Source organism: Sus scrofa, chromosome 8, assembly GCF_054392235.1.
Source record: "Sus scrofa isolate SSC_HxYL_T2T_F1_AM1 chromosome 8, Sscrofa_HxYL_maternal_Yorkshire_Landrace_v2.0, whole genome shotgun sequence".
Lineage (NCBI taxonomy): Eukaryota > Metazoa > Chordata > Mammalia > Artiodactyla > Suidae > Sus > Sus scrofa.
The window spans coordinates 81965920-81983067 of record NC_139390.1 but is presented as its reverse complement, the minus strand read 5'-3'; the positions used below and the strand labels follow the sequence as shown (position 1 = coordinate 81983067).

General features: G+C 45.0%; 1 protein-coding gene across 5 annotated transcripts in view; it reads left to right on the top strand.

The window, feature by feature from the left end:
- Positions 1-17148, top strand: part of TMEM131L (transmembrane 131 like) — a 177343-nt gene that overhangs the window by 111712 nt on the left and 48483 nt on the right. For all 5 annotated transcript variants that reach the window (XR_014812792.1, XR_014812793.1, XR_014812794.1 and 2 more), the window contains exons 10-19: positions 2229-2287; positions 2575-2683; positions 4781-4874; positions 5338-5491; positions 6966-7136; positions 8445-8514; positions 9569-9686; positions 12014-12155; positions 14976-15085; positions 16055-16127. Coding sequence is in view for 2 of the 5 variants with exons in the window: in XM_084972625.1 (XP_084828751.1) it covers positions 2229-2287; positions 2575-2683; positions 4781-4874; positions 5338-5491; positions 6966-7136; positions 8445-8514; positions 9569-9686; positions 12014-12155; positions 14976-15085; positions 16055-16127 (1100 nt within the window). In the remaining 3 variants the exon portion in view is untranslated. The remainder of the gene's footprint in view (positions 1-2228; positions 2288-2574; positions 2684-4780; positions 4875-5337; positions 5492-6965; positions 7137-8444; positions 8515-9568; positions 9687-12013; positions 12156-14975; positions 15086-16054; positions 16128-17148) is intronic.

Genomic DNA, 17148 nt, shown 5'->3' with positions numbered 1-17148 from the left:
TGCCGTCATCACTAAGAGACTGCAGTAGTAACGCTTCTCAGTTTGCACCCGCTAGTCAGGGGATTGTTTTGGAGTAAATTCAGTGGCAACTGCCACCATTCCGCATTCCCCTGGGAATAACTCTTCTTGGCGTTATGGAGAGAGGAAACAAATTCACTGGGCGTGGCAGACTAGTAGAAATACACACGAAATAGTTGAAGTCTTGTTTCTTCTTTCAGTTTTCCTGATTTGTAGAAGCCCAGTTGACCAAGTCATGCTGTTCGTCTTTTTTTTTTTTTTTTTTTGTCTTTTTGCCTTTTCTTGGGCTGCTCCCGCGGCATATGGAGGTTCCCAGGCTAGGGGTCCAAACGGAGCTGTAGCAGCCGGCCTACGCCAGAGCCACAGCAGTGAGGGATCCGAGCTCTGTCTGCAACCTGCACCACAGCTTATGGCAACGCAGGATCCTCAACCCAATGAGCAAGGCCAGGGATTGAACCGCAACCTCATCGTTCCTAGTTGGATTCGTTAACCACTGCGCCATGACGGGACCTCCCTGTTCGTCTTTTTTATAGTTGACTGGATTCTGGTTGCTCCTGGATGCCTCACACATCAGCATAGCATGGATTTTAGTGAATTCATTTTTGAGAATTTTATCTTTGAAATTGTGTGTCCTTATCCACAGTAACTTAGTTTATCAGTGTAGGTTTCTCATAGATTTCGTAGGAGATTCAAGTATTACTATATGATTATATTATAACATGATCCATGACATTTATGATCTAGGGTTTGTGATTATCCATTAGTTATCAGGACTGTTCTGGTCTGTGACAGAGAGAGAGAGAGAGAGAGAGAGTGTGTGTGTGTGTGTGTATGTGTGTGTATACACATATTTATTCAGAGATAGAAATGGCATGAAAATATACTTTTACGTTGGCAGTGTTTTTTAAAATTTAATTTTATTGAAGTAGAGTTGGTTTACAGTGTTGTGTTAGTTTCTGCTGTACAGTGAGGTGATTCAGCCATGCTGTGTATACACACAGGTCCCTTCCCATGGAGGTTATCACAGGCCTTGTCTGTGCTCTGCAGCAGGGCCCTGTTGCTCATTCATTCCTCATACAAAAGCGACCGTCTTCATTGTTGGTCAAACATCATCTACTTTCCAGTCCTCAGGAGTGGTTCTAGTAGTCATGGGTCGGCAGGAGAGCTTTCCTGTCCTTCGGTTCATGGTTTTTGGTGATCCCCAGGAGGGCCAGCTGGGCAGCCGTGCAGAAAAGACCTCTGTCCTGTGGAAGCCCTTCTGCTGGGGGGAATTAGAAGAAGGACTGTGTTTTGAGATCTGGGGTTTTGTTTTTCCCCAGGGGTGGTTTTCTAAGTAAGGAAATGGGAGGCTGGCTGATCAACAGGCAAGCTTAGCTGTCCAGTTGGTTTGTTTCCTCCAGGGGAATAGTAGCATGAACGCAAACTCAGACCTTTTCTCCTGGTGGGTCATCATTTAGAAAGCCTGTGTTGTTAGGTCAGGCTTTTTGTCAGAGTCCTTTTTCTTGTGACTTCAAGAAAGAATACCTAACAAAATATCTCATTTCAATTTTATTTATTTTATTTTTTGTCTTTTGTCTTTTTAGGGCTGCACCCACAGCATATGGAGATTCCCAGGCTAGGCTTTGCATAGGAGCTGTAGCTGCTGGCCTACACCATAGCCAGAGCAACACGGGATCTGAGCCACGTCTGTGACCTACACCACAGCTCATGGCAACGCCAGATCCTTAACCCACTGAATGAGGCCAGGTATTGAATGAACCTGGAACCTCATGGTTCTTATTTGGATTCGTTTCCACTGCGCCACGACGGGAACTCCTAATTTTTTAATTTTTATTTTTTTGTGTTTTAGGGCCTCGCTTGTGGCATATGGAGGTTCCCAGGTGAGGGGTCGAATCTGAACTTCAGCTGCCGGCCTACACCACAGCCAGAGCAACACGGAATCTGAGGCGCGTCTGCGACCTATACCCCAGCTTGCGGAAACGCCAGATCCTTAACCGAGTGAGCAAGGCCAGGGATTGAACCCACATCCTCATGGATATTAATTGGATTCATTACCACTGAGCTACAATGGGAACTCCCTGTTTTGATTTTAGTGTTGAAAAATGAGTTGCCCTTTTCATAGAAAGGTATAACGGAAATGTTTTGAGTACTGTATTAAGGTGTGAGAAGTGCCCTTGTTTGAATGTCATCACTCTGGTTCCTTTGGACAGATGATTCGGCCGTGAACATGTATATACTGCATTCTGGAAACAGCCTTCTGTGGATACAGGTACTGTAAGCACTTGCATGGAGTGTATTTTACACTCCCAAGCGTGTATTTAACTGTGGAACCTGAGGGTTCGGGGGATCCCTTTTCTCTGGTACCCTTTGCTTTCATCGAAACCTGTCTCCCTGGCTGGAACCCACATATGGATACAGGTTGTCAGGTCCTCTCTGAACCGTTGCAGTCACATCTCCTGAGTGGCCACCGTGTACGTGTCTGAGCTGCGTTGTGGCTCAGTCTTGGCCCGGTCGAGAGCAGTGCTGTGAATGGTTGTTTTTTCGTTTTTGTTATAGGACGTCCACCATTTCTCACAGAGAACGGCCCTGTCCCTGCAGTTTGAACCGGTGCTCCTACCTACGTCCACGACAAACTTTACAAAAATCGCCTCTTTCACTTGTAAAGGTACCAATTTTCTACCTATTGGAGACGGTCTTTTTTATTTCGGTTCTCCAGTTGTTACGGCCGCTGGTCTTGCTCTGACTATGACTCACAGCTACAGCCTAGGCAAGGTTTTAAGAAGTAGATGGGGAGTTCCCTTGTGGGCACAGGGGGTTCAGGATCTGGCATCACTGCGGCGGGTCGGGTTTGCTCCATGTGCCAGGAACTTCCACATGCCACAGGTGCTGCCATAAAAAATAAATAAATAAAAATAAAAGAAGTGGATGGTTTTGTTTTATTTCCACACCCTTCATGGTTCTCAGAGAGCACGTCGGAAGAAATGACTGGCGAGGCTGCATTTTTCTGCCACGTACACAGGCTTTTGAGTTTATAAATTCTGACCCAGGAGTTGCCATTGTGGCTTAGCAGTAAAGAATCTGACTAGCATCCATCAGGATGTGGGTTCGATCCCTGGCCCTAATTAAGAACCTGGCCTTGCCACCAGCTGCCATGTAGGTTGCAGACGTGGCTCAGATCCGGTGTGGCTGGGGCTGTGGTGTAGGCCAGCAGTTGCATCTCTGATTTGACCCCTGGCCTGGAAACTGTCATATGCCATGGGCGGGGGCCTAAAAAGCAAAAAACAAACAACAAGTGAGATATAATTTATTACTTAGATCTGTGTAGATCAAAAAGATTAATACTCTGTATTGGTAATGACTAGGAAGGAAAAACACTCATTTTGACATGGGTATAAAATTGATACAGGCTTTAGGGGAGGGAAAACAGACAACGTCCATGAAAAGTTAAGATGCATATATATGCTCTCCAATCCTTAATTCTACTTCTAGGAACTTACCTTCATAAATGTATTCAAACCTGTATCCATAGAAAGGTGTATTGTTTGTCACAGTAGAACAGCGTAAACCTCCATTGACCACAGATTAACTCCGGGTTGTCAGGTGGTAACACTGTGCAGCTCTTGAGAAGCGTGCTCTTTTTAGAGCCGCACCCACGGCACATGGAGGTTCCCAGGCTAGGGGTTCAATCAGAGCTACAGCCGTCAGTCTCTGCCACAGCCACAGCAACGCCAGATCCGAGCCATGTCTGCGACCTACACCACACAGCTCATGGCAATGCAAGATCCTTAACCCACTGAGTGAGGCCAGGGATCAAACCTGCATCCTTATGAATACTAGTCAGGTTCGTTAACTACTGAGCCATGATGGGAAGTCCACAGTGTGGTGTTTTTGAGGGTATCTATGTATTTGTATTTGTTAGAATATCTGCAAGGATGCATGGGGGTCTGCCAGCCTCCGTTTCCTTTGTCTAAGATAATGGGGAAGTCTGGGGAAAGAGAGACTTTATTTTCATATTTTTTGGTGAGTGCTTGAAAATTTTTTTGGAACTTTATGTATATACAGCTAAAGAAAAAAAGTCAAGTTTTAGTATCCAAGTTAAGAATTCAGGACGAATGTTTGGATGTTCTGACCTTGCTCAAGGAAAGCTTATAAGAGCTGTTTTGCCCAATCAGCAGTGGGTTGCAGGGTAGTCCAACTTTGGCGGTGAGGCCCTCCTTGCTCTTGGGTTGAATTCTTTTCTTGCTCACATCCTCACATGCACCTGTTTACTGCACCTGCTGGGCTTGACTGTGTATATATTATTTTTTGGCTGTGCCTGTGGCGTGTGGAGGTTCCTGGGACAGGGATCTAACCTGTGCCACAGCAATGACAGCGCTGGATCCTTAACCTCTGGGCCACCAGGGAACTCCTGAGTGTCCACTTTTGTCATCTCTGCAGCCCTTAGGACTTCCTCTTATTTAAGATCTTTTGTCAAAGGAGAATCACAACTCTCTCTTTTTATTTTTTTCCCCAAAAGAAGAAATGAGAGGTTGGTTTAGATGAGTGGGGGGAGGGAGGTAGATCCATGTTCTAGGTCAGGAGGGAAGGTAGTGTCCAAGGAAGGAGTTTTACCATGTAATTAACGCTCATGCACGATTTTCATGGAGACAGAAAGGGAAATAATTAGGGAGTTATAAATAGAGCATGTATCTTGTTTTGGTTCAGGCATAACAAAAGAAAAGGTACTTATGTTTCATATTTATTTCCTTCTCTCTCAAAACAGCTCCATCTTGTGACAGTGGAATGAGAGAAAATGGGAAGAAAACAAAAAACACTCCCACACTAAAAGCCTGCCTCTCCTCTCCTGTGGTTCAAGGGTAGGTTACTTCTGCTTTCCCTGGACTCGTATGGGTTTTTTGTGGTTTTTTTTCCCCTCCTCCATCTAGAGGTGGTTTAAAGACAGAAATGAGGCTTGTGGGATTTGCTCTCTGGACTTGCCTTCTCACGGGCCATGAAAGGGTGGTTTGCTAATAACTGAGGGCAAGCCGAGGATCTGGGCCAGGCAGCCCGGGGCGGGAGAGGAACCCCCTGCCCTGGTTCCGAGTTCCCTTCTGATCCTGTGGCCTCTGAGCGTTGTCCTGGCCCCGTGACACCCTCTGGCCTTCAGACACTCCACATCCTTGGCAGGGAAGTTGAGGAAGATTGGTCTGTCCAGTTCTTCCCAGCGCTGATGTTCGTTCTCTGACAGTTTATGCCGCTGTCATTTTGGCGATTAGAGCACATTTGCCTGCTGACGGTGTCCTCACACAGCCTGATGGCATCCACGCCCTGTGTTCACAGATACTTTCGTATGGACTCTTCTGCAACCCAGTTTCACCTAGAGACTCACGAGAACGCATCGGGAGTGTGGTCGATGTGGTACCTCAACCATTTCGACCGCAGTGTTGTACTGAATGATGTGTTTGTTTCCAGGGAGACCAAGCACATTCTACAGGTACATGTGGTATTTCCATCCAAGTCTTAGCCTAGTTAAATCTTGGTTTAAAATCAAATACTATGAAATTAATATTTTTAAAAATCTGATATTTACTTAGGAATTTTAAAGTATGTGTTTTTCTTCTGACGTTTTCAGAACTACTTTATAGGCTCGCTCTCTCTCTTTTTTAAGGGCCACATCCGTGGCATATGGAGGTTCCCAGGCTAGGGGTCAAATCGGAGCTGTAGCTGCCAGCCTACACCACAGCCACAACAATGCCAGATCTGAGCAGCGTCTGCCACCTACAACCACAGCTCACAGCAGTGCCAGATCCTTAACTCACTGAGCGAGGCCAGGGATCAAACCTGAGTCCTCATGGATACTAGTCAGGTTCATTAACCACTGAGCCATGATGGGAACTCCGAGGGCTTCCTTTTTTAAATTAAAAATGTTTGTTTTTTCCCTTTTTCTTTTCCTTTCTTTTAATTTAGGATGCCACCTGCAACATATGGAAGTTCCCAGGCTAGGGGTCCAATTGGCATTGTAGCTGCCAGCTTACACCACAGCCACAGCAACGTGGGGTTCAAGCTAAATCTACGACCTACACTGAAGCTTGCAGCAACAGTGGATCCTTAACCCACCAAATGAGGCCAAGGATCAAACCCGCATCCTCATGGACAGACACTATGTTGGGTTCTTAACCCACTGAGTCAGAATGGGAACTTCTTCTTTTTTTTTTTTTTTCATTTTAAAAAATTGTATTGACATGGAGCTGATTTACAATGTTGTGTTAATTTCTGCTGTACAACAAAGTGATTCAGCTATAAATGTGCACATAGCCATTCTTTTACCGATTCTTTTCCCACACACGTTATCACAGAATATTGAGTAGAATTCCCTGTGCTACACAGCAGGTCCCCGAATTTTAGGCTCCCTTTTTTTTTTTTCAAACTATTGTTCAAAGAGTTCAGAGGGATCAGAATATATCCTTTAAAGGTATTTGCTGTTACCATTATTTAAAACTATCATAAATGATCATCGATACTAAAGGAGTATTTATTTAGTAAAAATAAACCTACTTTATGATAAAATGGTAGGTTTGTCCAAAATACTGCCTATGAAAATTTCAAGATTAGTTTTGTGAACTTTAAAAACAGGTGCATATTGGAGTTCCCTTGTGGTTCAGTGGGTTAAAAGCATCCAGTGTTGTCACTGCAGTGGCTCAAGTTACTGCTGTGGTCCTGGTTTGGTCCTTGGCCTGGGAACTTCCACATGCTGTGGATGTGGCCCAAAAAAACCCCATGATTGCATATTAAGTATTATGTGAAAGCTATCATTTATATTAAAGTATTTCCATTTTTGACCAGGAAATAATGGAGTAAAATTATATTTATTGAAGTACGGAAGAACATAAGCATTATACACTGTAGTGATTTTCTTCATAATCAGCATTAGTTAGGAAAGTAACTTCTCTTACTTCTTTTCTTTTTAGATTCTGAATTTCACTGGCCCTTTATTTCTACCTCCAGGCTGTTGGAAAATATTTTCTTTGAAACTTGCTGTTAAAGACATTGCCATAAACCTATTCACCCATGTATTTTTGACTACAAACACAGGTGCTATTTTTGCAATACCTCTACAGATTCACTCGGCACCAACCAAGGTATTGTTTTACACACTACATTTGTGTTCTAATTTTTGTAATAATCACTGTTGCTTTTTATTAACTTTCCTTGCAGTGCTTGGATTTTATTGGCTGAGTTATTAATAAGCTCATGTGTTTGAAGGCTATCTGAGAAATTGAAGGATATTAAACTAGGCCAATCAATCTTAGATGATAAATTGTTTGCATATGGAAATCTTTATTTGGAAAGAATTCCTATTTTCCATAAGATAACTTGAGGTAATTCTCGAATGAAATAAGGCACTACAAGTTGATGGGTCTCCTTTTCACTTATTTCCAAGATTTATAGCACAGGGAGTATGTGCTCGCTCCAGCGAACACAGTTGAGCTTTTAGTAGCGTCTTGCAGTGATAATCAAAAAAACTCCATTGTTAAATGCTTTGTTTTGACCACTGGTAAGTGACTCTCAGTTAGTTGCTTATATTCCTTGAATTTCCTTAGTGGGCCACATCTGAAGCCGGAGAGGGTTCACAGTTAAGAAAATGCTTTCTAAACTTGGGGTGTGTTGTATTTAATTTAGACCTTATCTTAAACATGTCGCATTTTTTTTCTTAACGTTTATTTCTTTTCATTTAGTTACTGTTACGGCTTCTTTTTGATCCAAGCTATTCTGTATAATGCTGGGTCCTGATTTTTCACTATGACACATTCATGCGACCATCTTTGACTTTTCTCACTTAGTAGCGTTGGTGTCTCCTCGAGAGACGTGCCCCACGTTGAGCTCTAAGCTTAAAGATAGGGCGTCTAAGATGAAGCGAAACGCAGTGGAGGGTTAATTCCATCCATCCGTATTTTGAGGAGGGGAGGTGGCTTAGAAGTTTCCTTTTCCCAGTGAAAGGGTGCGAGCAGGAAGGGTGACTGGGCGGGAGCAAGCAGGTTGCAGGAGTGTGTGCAAGTGGCAGGTCTGTGCCTTCCCAGCCTGGGAAGTGGGACATTTTTTAATGCCCTGAGTACCTGAGAAATGACTCTGGATTAGAATAGTTTTTTAAAAACCCTACTTAGGAATGTCCTGAGACTAATCTCACTTGTATTTCAGAAGGTGGCTTGGGGTCCGTTGGGCCCACGGGGTGTCGCTGCGGGTATTGATGGGTGCACAGACACTGTAGGGGCTTAGGGCTCTTGTTCAATGGGAAAGGGAGCCAAGAAACCACTTTCTAGTTGTTTGGCTTCTGGCTACAGGGTAGTTCACTGAAGTGAAGGCCCATGTCTGCTGTGCATTTGAACACATTAGGATTTTTGTGTTTAGTGTTGTGTTTGAAGTTATTCATATATTACTTTTCAATCTAGGAAGGGAGTCTGGGTTTTGAAGTGCTAGCACATTGTGGCATGCATTATTTCATGGGAAAATCAAAAGCAGGTAAGTATTTTGCCCTTAGCTTTCTGTAGAACCATAGTTTGGGGTCGGGTGGGAAGAGGTGAGGAAAACTCCCGCTTGGAGATGGGATAATTGGTCCTGTTAACGTAATCACATCCTCCTCTGTGCTTAAGGCGCATGATCATTAACAGAATGACTAGACTTGTTAGGCATCCTCCAGAAACAGCCGAGATGCCTGGGGGATGAAGGTCCCTTAAGCGCTTGTACTTTTTTTGTACGGGAATTTTTTTTTTTTTTAAACATGTCATTTGGTCATCATGGCAACCTTGTTGCCAGGAAATATGGGAAGATTCTGGTTCTTGTATATAAAAGGGCTGACCAGAAGTTAGGGGAAAATGAAGACTCTGCTGCCGGAGCGTGAATATCTTGCAGTGAGCACCCCACGGATCAAACCGAAGGCCAGGGGGTTGTTAGAGAAGCTGTTTCTAGTTTTCCTCCTGCCTTTGGACCTGTTAAAGTAGGTCTTCGAAGGCGAGTCTTACAGTACCCACATCGCCTTTGGGAGACTCCCCCTTTTCTGCCTGATATGCGCCCCAGCCCAGACAAGACAGAGCAGAGGAACAGAGAGAGAGAAATGTGCATGAAGCCAGTTAGGGAGTGTAGACCTGCCCCGGCCCCTGGCTGAGCCCGCTCCGCGTCCTCCTTTGAGGACTGCGGTTGGCCCCTCTCCCCAGTGATGACCAGCCCTCCCATGGAAACAGTTTAGCCTTTGAGAGTTAAAGCCATTAAACGGGACTCAAGTATAATTTTTAACTCGTTTCCGACTGTATCCATGAGCCACGTACGTGTCTTTTATGTTATTACCGTCACATAACTCGGTTTAGTTTTGTTTTACACATATTTGTTTGAGTTGACAAATCATTTGCCATGAGATGGAGGGGCCTTTGGTAAAGCAGGCGGGGGGAAGGGGGGACGGGTGTGGATCACTTTACTGTCCTCTGGGCTTGAGAAATTTTAACCCTCCACCGTTGGCATTATTTTCGAAGTGAACGGTGTTTTCTGTACCTCTACATAGTAAATCTGCTCTGACTTCTAGAAAATCCTAACTGGGAAGGGAGCCTTTCTCTGGATCGGTCTACCTGGGATGTGGATTCCGAACTTGCAAATAAGTTGTATGAGAGATGGAAGCGATTAAAACACGGTGACATCTGCAAGTATGTCTTCGCCTTTCCTCCTGTCTTTTATTCGGCACTGGGGAGACACCTTAACGTAATATTTTATGGAAATTCAGTACTAAATTTTTTTCCACCTCTTCTCTTTTGGCTGTCCCATTGGCATGTGGAGTTCTCGGGCCAGGGGTCAGATCTGAGCTGCAGTTTTGACTCCACCGCCGGATCCTTTAACCCACTGTGCCTGTGTCCTGGCACTGCAGAGATGCTGCTGATCCCATTGTGCCGCAGCAAAAACTCCTCAGTACTGTTGTTTTTTAAGGGCCTCACCCGCAACATATGGAGGTTCCCAGGCCAGGGGTCGAATTGGATCTGCAGCTGCCGGCCTACACCACAGCCACAGCCCCAGCAACGTGGGATCTGAGCTGCGTCTGCGACCTACACCACAGCTCACGGCAAGGCTGGATTCTTAACCCACTGAGCAAGGCCATGGATCAAACCTATGTCCTCATGAATACCAGTCAGATTCCTTTCCACTGAGTCACAACAGGAACTCCCAGTACTGATTTTTTAATAATTGATATTTTTCCTCTCTAACCTTTTATTTTGATACATTTCAAACCTTAGAAGAGTCGAAAAGTATGGTACTTTGAATACTCAGATATTCCTAATCTGGACTCACCAGTTGTTTACGCACTTTTGTTTTTTTCTTTCTCCAAGACTGTATCTTTCTGTATACACACACACACACACACACACACACACACACACACACACACACAAAAGCATCTTTTTGCTGAGTCATTGCGTCATTTGAAAGTAGGTTGTAGCTATCGTGATACTTGGCACTCAGTGCTTTATTAAGACTTTCTTTCAAAAGGAGAATATTCTACATATGACTACGCTGCCCTCACACACTCCACAAACTGAACACTGATACAATCATATTATCTAATCTCCAGTCCACATTCACATTTCCCCTGTTGACCCCAAAATACCTGTCATAGATAGCTGCTTTTTTCTTTTTCCTTTTCTAAAATTTTTGAAGAGTTTTTTAATTTGTATTTTTTTGTCTTTTTATGGCCGCACCCACGGCACATGGAGGTTCCCATGCTGGGGGTCGAATTGGAGCCACAGCTGCCGTCCTACTCCACAGCCTCAGCCACGCAGGATCCGAACCGAGTCTGTGAGCTACACCACAGCTCACGCCAATACCAGATCCTTTACCCACTGAGCGAGGCCAGGGACCAAACCTACAACCTCATGGATACTAATCAGATTCATTTCCACTATGCCGCAACAGGAACTCCACTTTCTCTCTTTTTTAAAAAATCCAGGATCCATTCCAGGATCATGCCTTTGGTTGTCATGCATGTTTCCTTAATTTTCTTCTCTCTTGGTGTATGTGCTGCTGAAGCAGGCACAATTTTCTTTAAAAGAAATTATTTTTATATTTTGGCTGAGGCATGCAGAGGCTTGATATGGGATTTCAGGTCCCAGACCAGGGACCGAACCCCGGGCTGTGGTGGTGGAAGTGCCGAATCCTAACCACAAGGCCAGCAGGAAACGTCTTCCTTAATTTTCTTTAGTGTCTCCACCCTCCTTCCTCTTTCGAAACGTTGATATTTGAAAGTGTCTTAGTCAGTTGTCGTCCAGACCATCCAGCATGCTGGGTGTTTCTGGCCCCTTCTCTAGGTTTACACACCTGTGACATGTGTTGGGGGAGAGTGGTCATTACATCCTTAGGAACAGGAACTGTCCATGGCTCAAATGATCACAGCACATCTTCCTTATTAACTGCAAAAGGAAGAATACCTACAGTCTAGAGAGACCTGTCAGACCCACGACGGAGAGGGTCAAAGGATTCAACTGAGCAGTGTCAGTCATGGGACAGATTGACCCTGATGACCCATAGACACTTCCTGTTCCAAAGGATGTCTCCCCCCATGATTTTAGCCCCTATTCACACAGTCTTTGCCGGGGGTCACTTGTTGAATTGATGGCTGCAGTAATGGTGATGTTTCAGATAATTTTGTTCATTCCACCCTCTTTTTTAGCATCACTATGGATTCTTTGGTCATAACCATCATTATTACTTTTGAGGCCAACTTGTCCCAAATTTGGCTAATGGGAGCCCTTTGAGGCTTGCTGTGGGGCCTGCTGACCTGTGCCCGTATCCTCTGAGCACGTCCTTGCTTTCTAGGAAGGTGAGATGGTCCAGGACCGTCTCGTACTTTATCTTCCCCAGACTCAGAATAAACTGCTGTTTCCAAGAAGCCCTTTGTTCCTTTTAGTGGGAGTGATGTTTGGTGATGTCATTTTTTTTCTGCCAGACTTGTTTTTCATAATTTCTTTCTTTATGCATTACCCAGGAGGAATGTTTTGGGAATGACTCGGTTTGCCCACGCGAAGAAATCCAAAGAGTCAGAACCCTTTGCTCTCTTCCTGCCTCGTTTGATCCCGGAGCCTGGCCTGGTGTTAAACTTCAGCGCAACCGCCCTCAGGAACAGCGTGGTGAGGAGCCTGTGTCTTTTCATCTCTTAGCCAGTCACTCCCTGGCTCTTAGCTTTTCATGTTATCAGAGTATTTTCGCCATGAGATACTGTTTGAGAGCCAAACTTAGTTGAAATCTGAGTGACACACTTCTGTCATTCAGTGTTTTTAGTAGGGAGTGGTCAAAAGAACAAAATAAGCAATCAAACTCGTGAACAGACTGAAAGTAGTAGAACAGATACATTTTATGAAGTCTGTATTCCATTCAGAATCTGACTGGAGTTCCCCTTGTGGCTCAGTGGTAAGGAACCTGACTAGTATCCATGAGGATGCAGGTTCGATTCCTGGCCTTGCTTAGTGGGTTAAGGAGCCAGCTTTGCTGTGAGCTATGGTGTAGGTCGCTGATGAGGCTCGGATCCCGAGTTGCTGTGGCTGAGGTGTAGGCTGGCAGCTACAGCTCTGATTTGACTCCTAACCTGGGAACTGTAGGGCACAGCCCTAAAAAGAAAAAAAAAAAAAAAAAAAAAAGAATCTGACAGTTAATAGGAAAGTATTCAATCGATACAGCAGAGGGAGAGCTCACAGCCAGGGAGGGGGCTCTGGGAGGCCTGTTCCTTCTTGAACTGGCTGGCTCCCTTCCTCGAGAGCCTCTTGGGACGAGCTGGGGTGGCAGCGAGGAGGGTAGAGGAGAAGCAGTGACACCAGCAGCTGTGAGTTTCTCTCCTGAGTCTCCTTGCCAGAGAGCTAGGTCTAACAGTTTATACTTCATTCACTGAGCTTCTCAGCCAGGATAGCCTAAGACCTAAGACTGTTTTTTTTTTGTTTTTTATTTATTTATTTATTTATTTATTTATTTATTTATTTTTAAAGGCTGCACCTGTGGCATATGGAGGTTCCTAGGCTAGGGGTTGAATTGGAGCTGCAGCTGCTGGCTGCAGCCACAGCCACGGCGACACGGGATCTGAACCATGTCTGCGACCTACATCACAGCTCATGGCAATGGCGGATCCCCGACCAGTCACTGAGCAAGGCCAGGGATCGAACCCTCATCCTCATGGATACTAATGGATTGGTTTCTGCTGAGCCACAGCAGGAACTCCCCTAAGGCTGCTTTTTAAAAATGCTTTATTTTGAAATAATTTCAATGCGGAGAAGAGTTTCAAGAATAGTACCAAGAATGGTATCTTTCATGAAGAATCCTCCATTGTTAGTATTTGCCATACTTGCTTCATTTTTGCCCCTTTTCTTTCCACACTGTTTTGTAAAAATTTATTTTATTGAAACATAGTTGATTTACAGTGTTGTGTTAATTTCTGCTGTACAGCAGAGTGATTCAGTTATACATTTATATTATTTTTCATTGTGGTTTGTCTCAGGTTATGGAATAGAGTTCCCTGTGGTTATGGAATAAGCTTGTTGTTTATCTCTCCTATATCTACTAGTTTGCATCTGCTTATCCCAAACTCCCAATCCTTCCCTTCCCCTGCCCCACCTTGGCAATAAGTCTGTGAGTCTGTTTCTGTTTCATAGATAAGTTCCTTTATATCCTATTTTAGATTCCACATGTAAGTGATCTCATACAGAATTTGTTTTTCATTGTCTTCACTTAGTATGATAATGGTCCATCCTTGTTGCTGCAAATGGCATTATTTCATTCTTTTTTTATGGCTGAGTAGTATTCCGTTGTATATGTTTGTGTATGTATGTGTATACAAACACCACATCTTTATCTATTTATCTGTCAGTGGACATTTACGTTGTTTCTATGTCTTGACTTCGTAAATAGTTGCGCTATGATCCTAGGGGTGCATGTGTCTTTTTGAATTGTAGTTTTGTTTGGATAGATGCCCAGGAATGGGATGCTGGGTCATAGGGGAACTCTATTTGTAATTTTTTTTTTTTTTTTGGTCTTTTTAGGGCCTCACCTGCAGCATATGGAGGCTCCCAGGCTCTAGGGGTCTAATTAGAGCTACAGCTGCCAGCCTATGTCAGAGCCACAGCAATGCCTGATCCGAGCCGCATCTGCAACCTATACCACAGCTCACGGCAACGCTGGATCCTTAACCCACTGAGCAAGGCCAGGGATCGAACTTGCAACCTCATGGTTCCTAGTTGGATTCGTTTCTGCTGCGCCATGACAGGAACTCCTATTTTTAGTTTTTTAAGGAACCTCCATGCTGTTTTCCATAGCAGCTGTACCAGCTTTCATTCCCACCAGCAGTGTAGGAGGGTTCCCTTTTTTCCACACTCTCTCCGGCATTCGTTATTTAATAGATTTTTAAATGATGGCCATTCTGACCGATGTGTGGTGGTACCTCATTGTAGTTTTGATTTGCATTCCTCTAATAATTAGTGATGTTGAGCATCTTTTCACGTGCTCGTTGGCCATCTGTATGTCTTCTTTGGAGAAAGTCCACACGTGCATGTTTTTCTGAGCCACTTGAGAGGGTCACACATTATGCCCCCTCCCTCTGACTACGTCCGTGTTAATTGCCCAAGAACATCTTCTCACCGATCAGAAAATGTAACATGATTCACAGTGACGTGATCTGACCTGCAGGCTACACTCAGATTTTTCCAGTTATCCCACTAACATACTTTCCAGCCCTTCCTTTTCCTGGTTCAGGGTCCCCTCCCGGATCTCATGGCCAGATCAGGGGGCTTCAGCTCCTTTCCTCTTCCTCAGCTCCTCTGCCTTTTGTGGAATAGGGGTTTCTCCTCTAGACCAGCCCTGGAAGCCACTGGCGTGATGGCCCCTGTGGTTAGACGCAGGCAGTGCTGTCTGGCAGGCGTCTCAGATGCTGCCCTGCGGCTTTCTGACTCTTCCCTCCCCTCGTCCAGGTGAAGTACTTGACGCTGAGAAACCCATCCTCATGGCCCGTCTCCCTGCAGCTCCTGCCCATCTCCTTCTACCCGAAACCCGAGGCCGCTGTGCGCCTGCTTCACAAATGGTAACCCCCCGGGTGGTGAAGGCCTCCAGGGGGGTGGGGGTGAGAAGTCCTGTGAAGACCTGGGATGATTGCACATCCATTGTGGTTGCCTCTGGGGCCCGGGTGTGGCTGTGCCCGGGACCAGCCATGACCTTGGCACCTGCTCCTCCATGCAGGTTACAGTTCTGTGCACCCAGTGGGTCTCCAGTGTCACTGTGTCGGTCCAGCTTCCAGCAGAATATTCCCATCTTGTTAAGGAACCTTAATGACTGTGATTTTTTTCACGTCGGCCCCTAAAATTTAGTGCTGAAATCACGGTGCCCGCTGGGTAACACAAGGAATGAGGCCGTAGCGGTTTAGTGTATTTTAATCTAGTGTTGTTAAACAAGTTAAGATACTGGTTCACACCTGTTATTACATCTTAACGCAGTTTCATGAGAACGTTTCCTCGTCTGACTTAGTGACACCTACCCTCGTCCCCAGGTGTCTGCCTCAGCACCTTGATGTTTGGACCAGACGGGTCTCTGGTGGGGTCGGAGGGCTCTGTGCCTGGCAGGATCTTTGGCAGCAACCCCGGCTTCCACCCAGGAGGGGCTAGTAGGACCTCCCCAGCTGTGGCAGCTAAAAATGTCTCCAGGCGTGGCTGAATGTCCATAAACTGGACCTTGGCCGAGAGTCACTTCCTCTCAGCTTCCATAGCTGTGAACCATTGGGGGAAAAAAGGTGTTCCTATGTGGAGCTTTTGTCCCCATCTGATTCTGTACTGCTCTGTTATTCATTCAATGGTATTGATTGAGCTCTTGAAATAAGTCCGGTGCAAGGTGGGGGCTGGGGCACAGAGTGACAGGATGGAGTGAGTTGGGTCTGTGTGCGCATCTAGGTACGTATAAATAGACGTGCATGTGTGCTCTCATCTGGGTTCACACGTACGTATTCTTTCCTTCTTGGGGACCCGAATGCTATTGTAAACATTTTCTTTTTCCTTTACAGGTTTGGCACCGACATGCAAATGATTAATTTCACAACTCGTGAATTTCAGCTCACCAAAGCTTGCCCTTACCAGGTACGATGTCATCTTTTAGCAGACAAAAGAATGCTGACAAACCAGGCACATAGCCCATGAGCCTCCCTGAATTATGTTTCAAGTGTCTTTACATAACCATATGTAGCTCTCTTATTTTTATGTTCTGGGAATTAAGTGTACACAGCAGATTTTCCCAGTTAGCTAATGCAGCAGGAGCCCATGGGTATTGCGAGCCTGTAAATCATTTTAATTTGATTATTTAGATTTATGCAAATGAAGAAGTAACAGTTGCGTCAGAGCCACGCAGAAAACTATGAAACTCAAGACCACAGAATTTATAATTGTCTTAAGATTCCTTGGCCTGTCAGATTCTTTCTAGGGCAGAATAAGGCAAAAATAAATACATTTTAAAAAATCCCGGGAGTTCCTGTTGTGGCTCAGGGGAAACAAATCCGATTCGTGTCCATGAGGATGCAGATTTGACCTCTGGCTTCGCTCAGTGGGTTGGAGATCCGGCATTGCTGTGAGCTGTGGTGTAGGTTGCAGACAGAGCTTGGATCCTTTGTGGCTGTGGCTGTGGTATAGGCAGGCAGCTGAAGCTCCACTTTGACCCCTGGCCTGGGAACTTCCATATACTTCAGGTACAGCCCTAAAAAGCAAAAAAAAAAATATCTCTTATTGGAGTTCCTTTTGTGGCTCAGTGGGTTAAGAACCTGACTAGTATCCATGAGGATGTGGGTTTGATCCTTGATCTTGCTCAGTGGGTTGATCTGGCGTTGCCGTGGCTGTGGCATAGGCTAGCAGCTGTAGCTCTGATTCATCCCCAAGCCTGGGACCTTCCATTTGCCATGGGTGTGGCTCTGAAAAGGAAAGAAAAAAAATCTTTTACTGACTTGGCTTTGAATTTTTTAGCTCGTCACCCAGTTTGTGTGATATTCACCTCTTCTATAGAAAAGGATTTCTCTGGATATCGTGGAGACCCTGGGCCCTCATAGGGTCTTGCATAGGTGCTCAGGAGAAGAAGTAAACGCAGTGAGGGCCTTGTTTGCCCGGGAGCTTG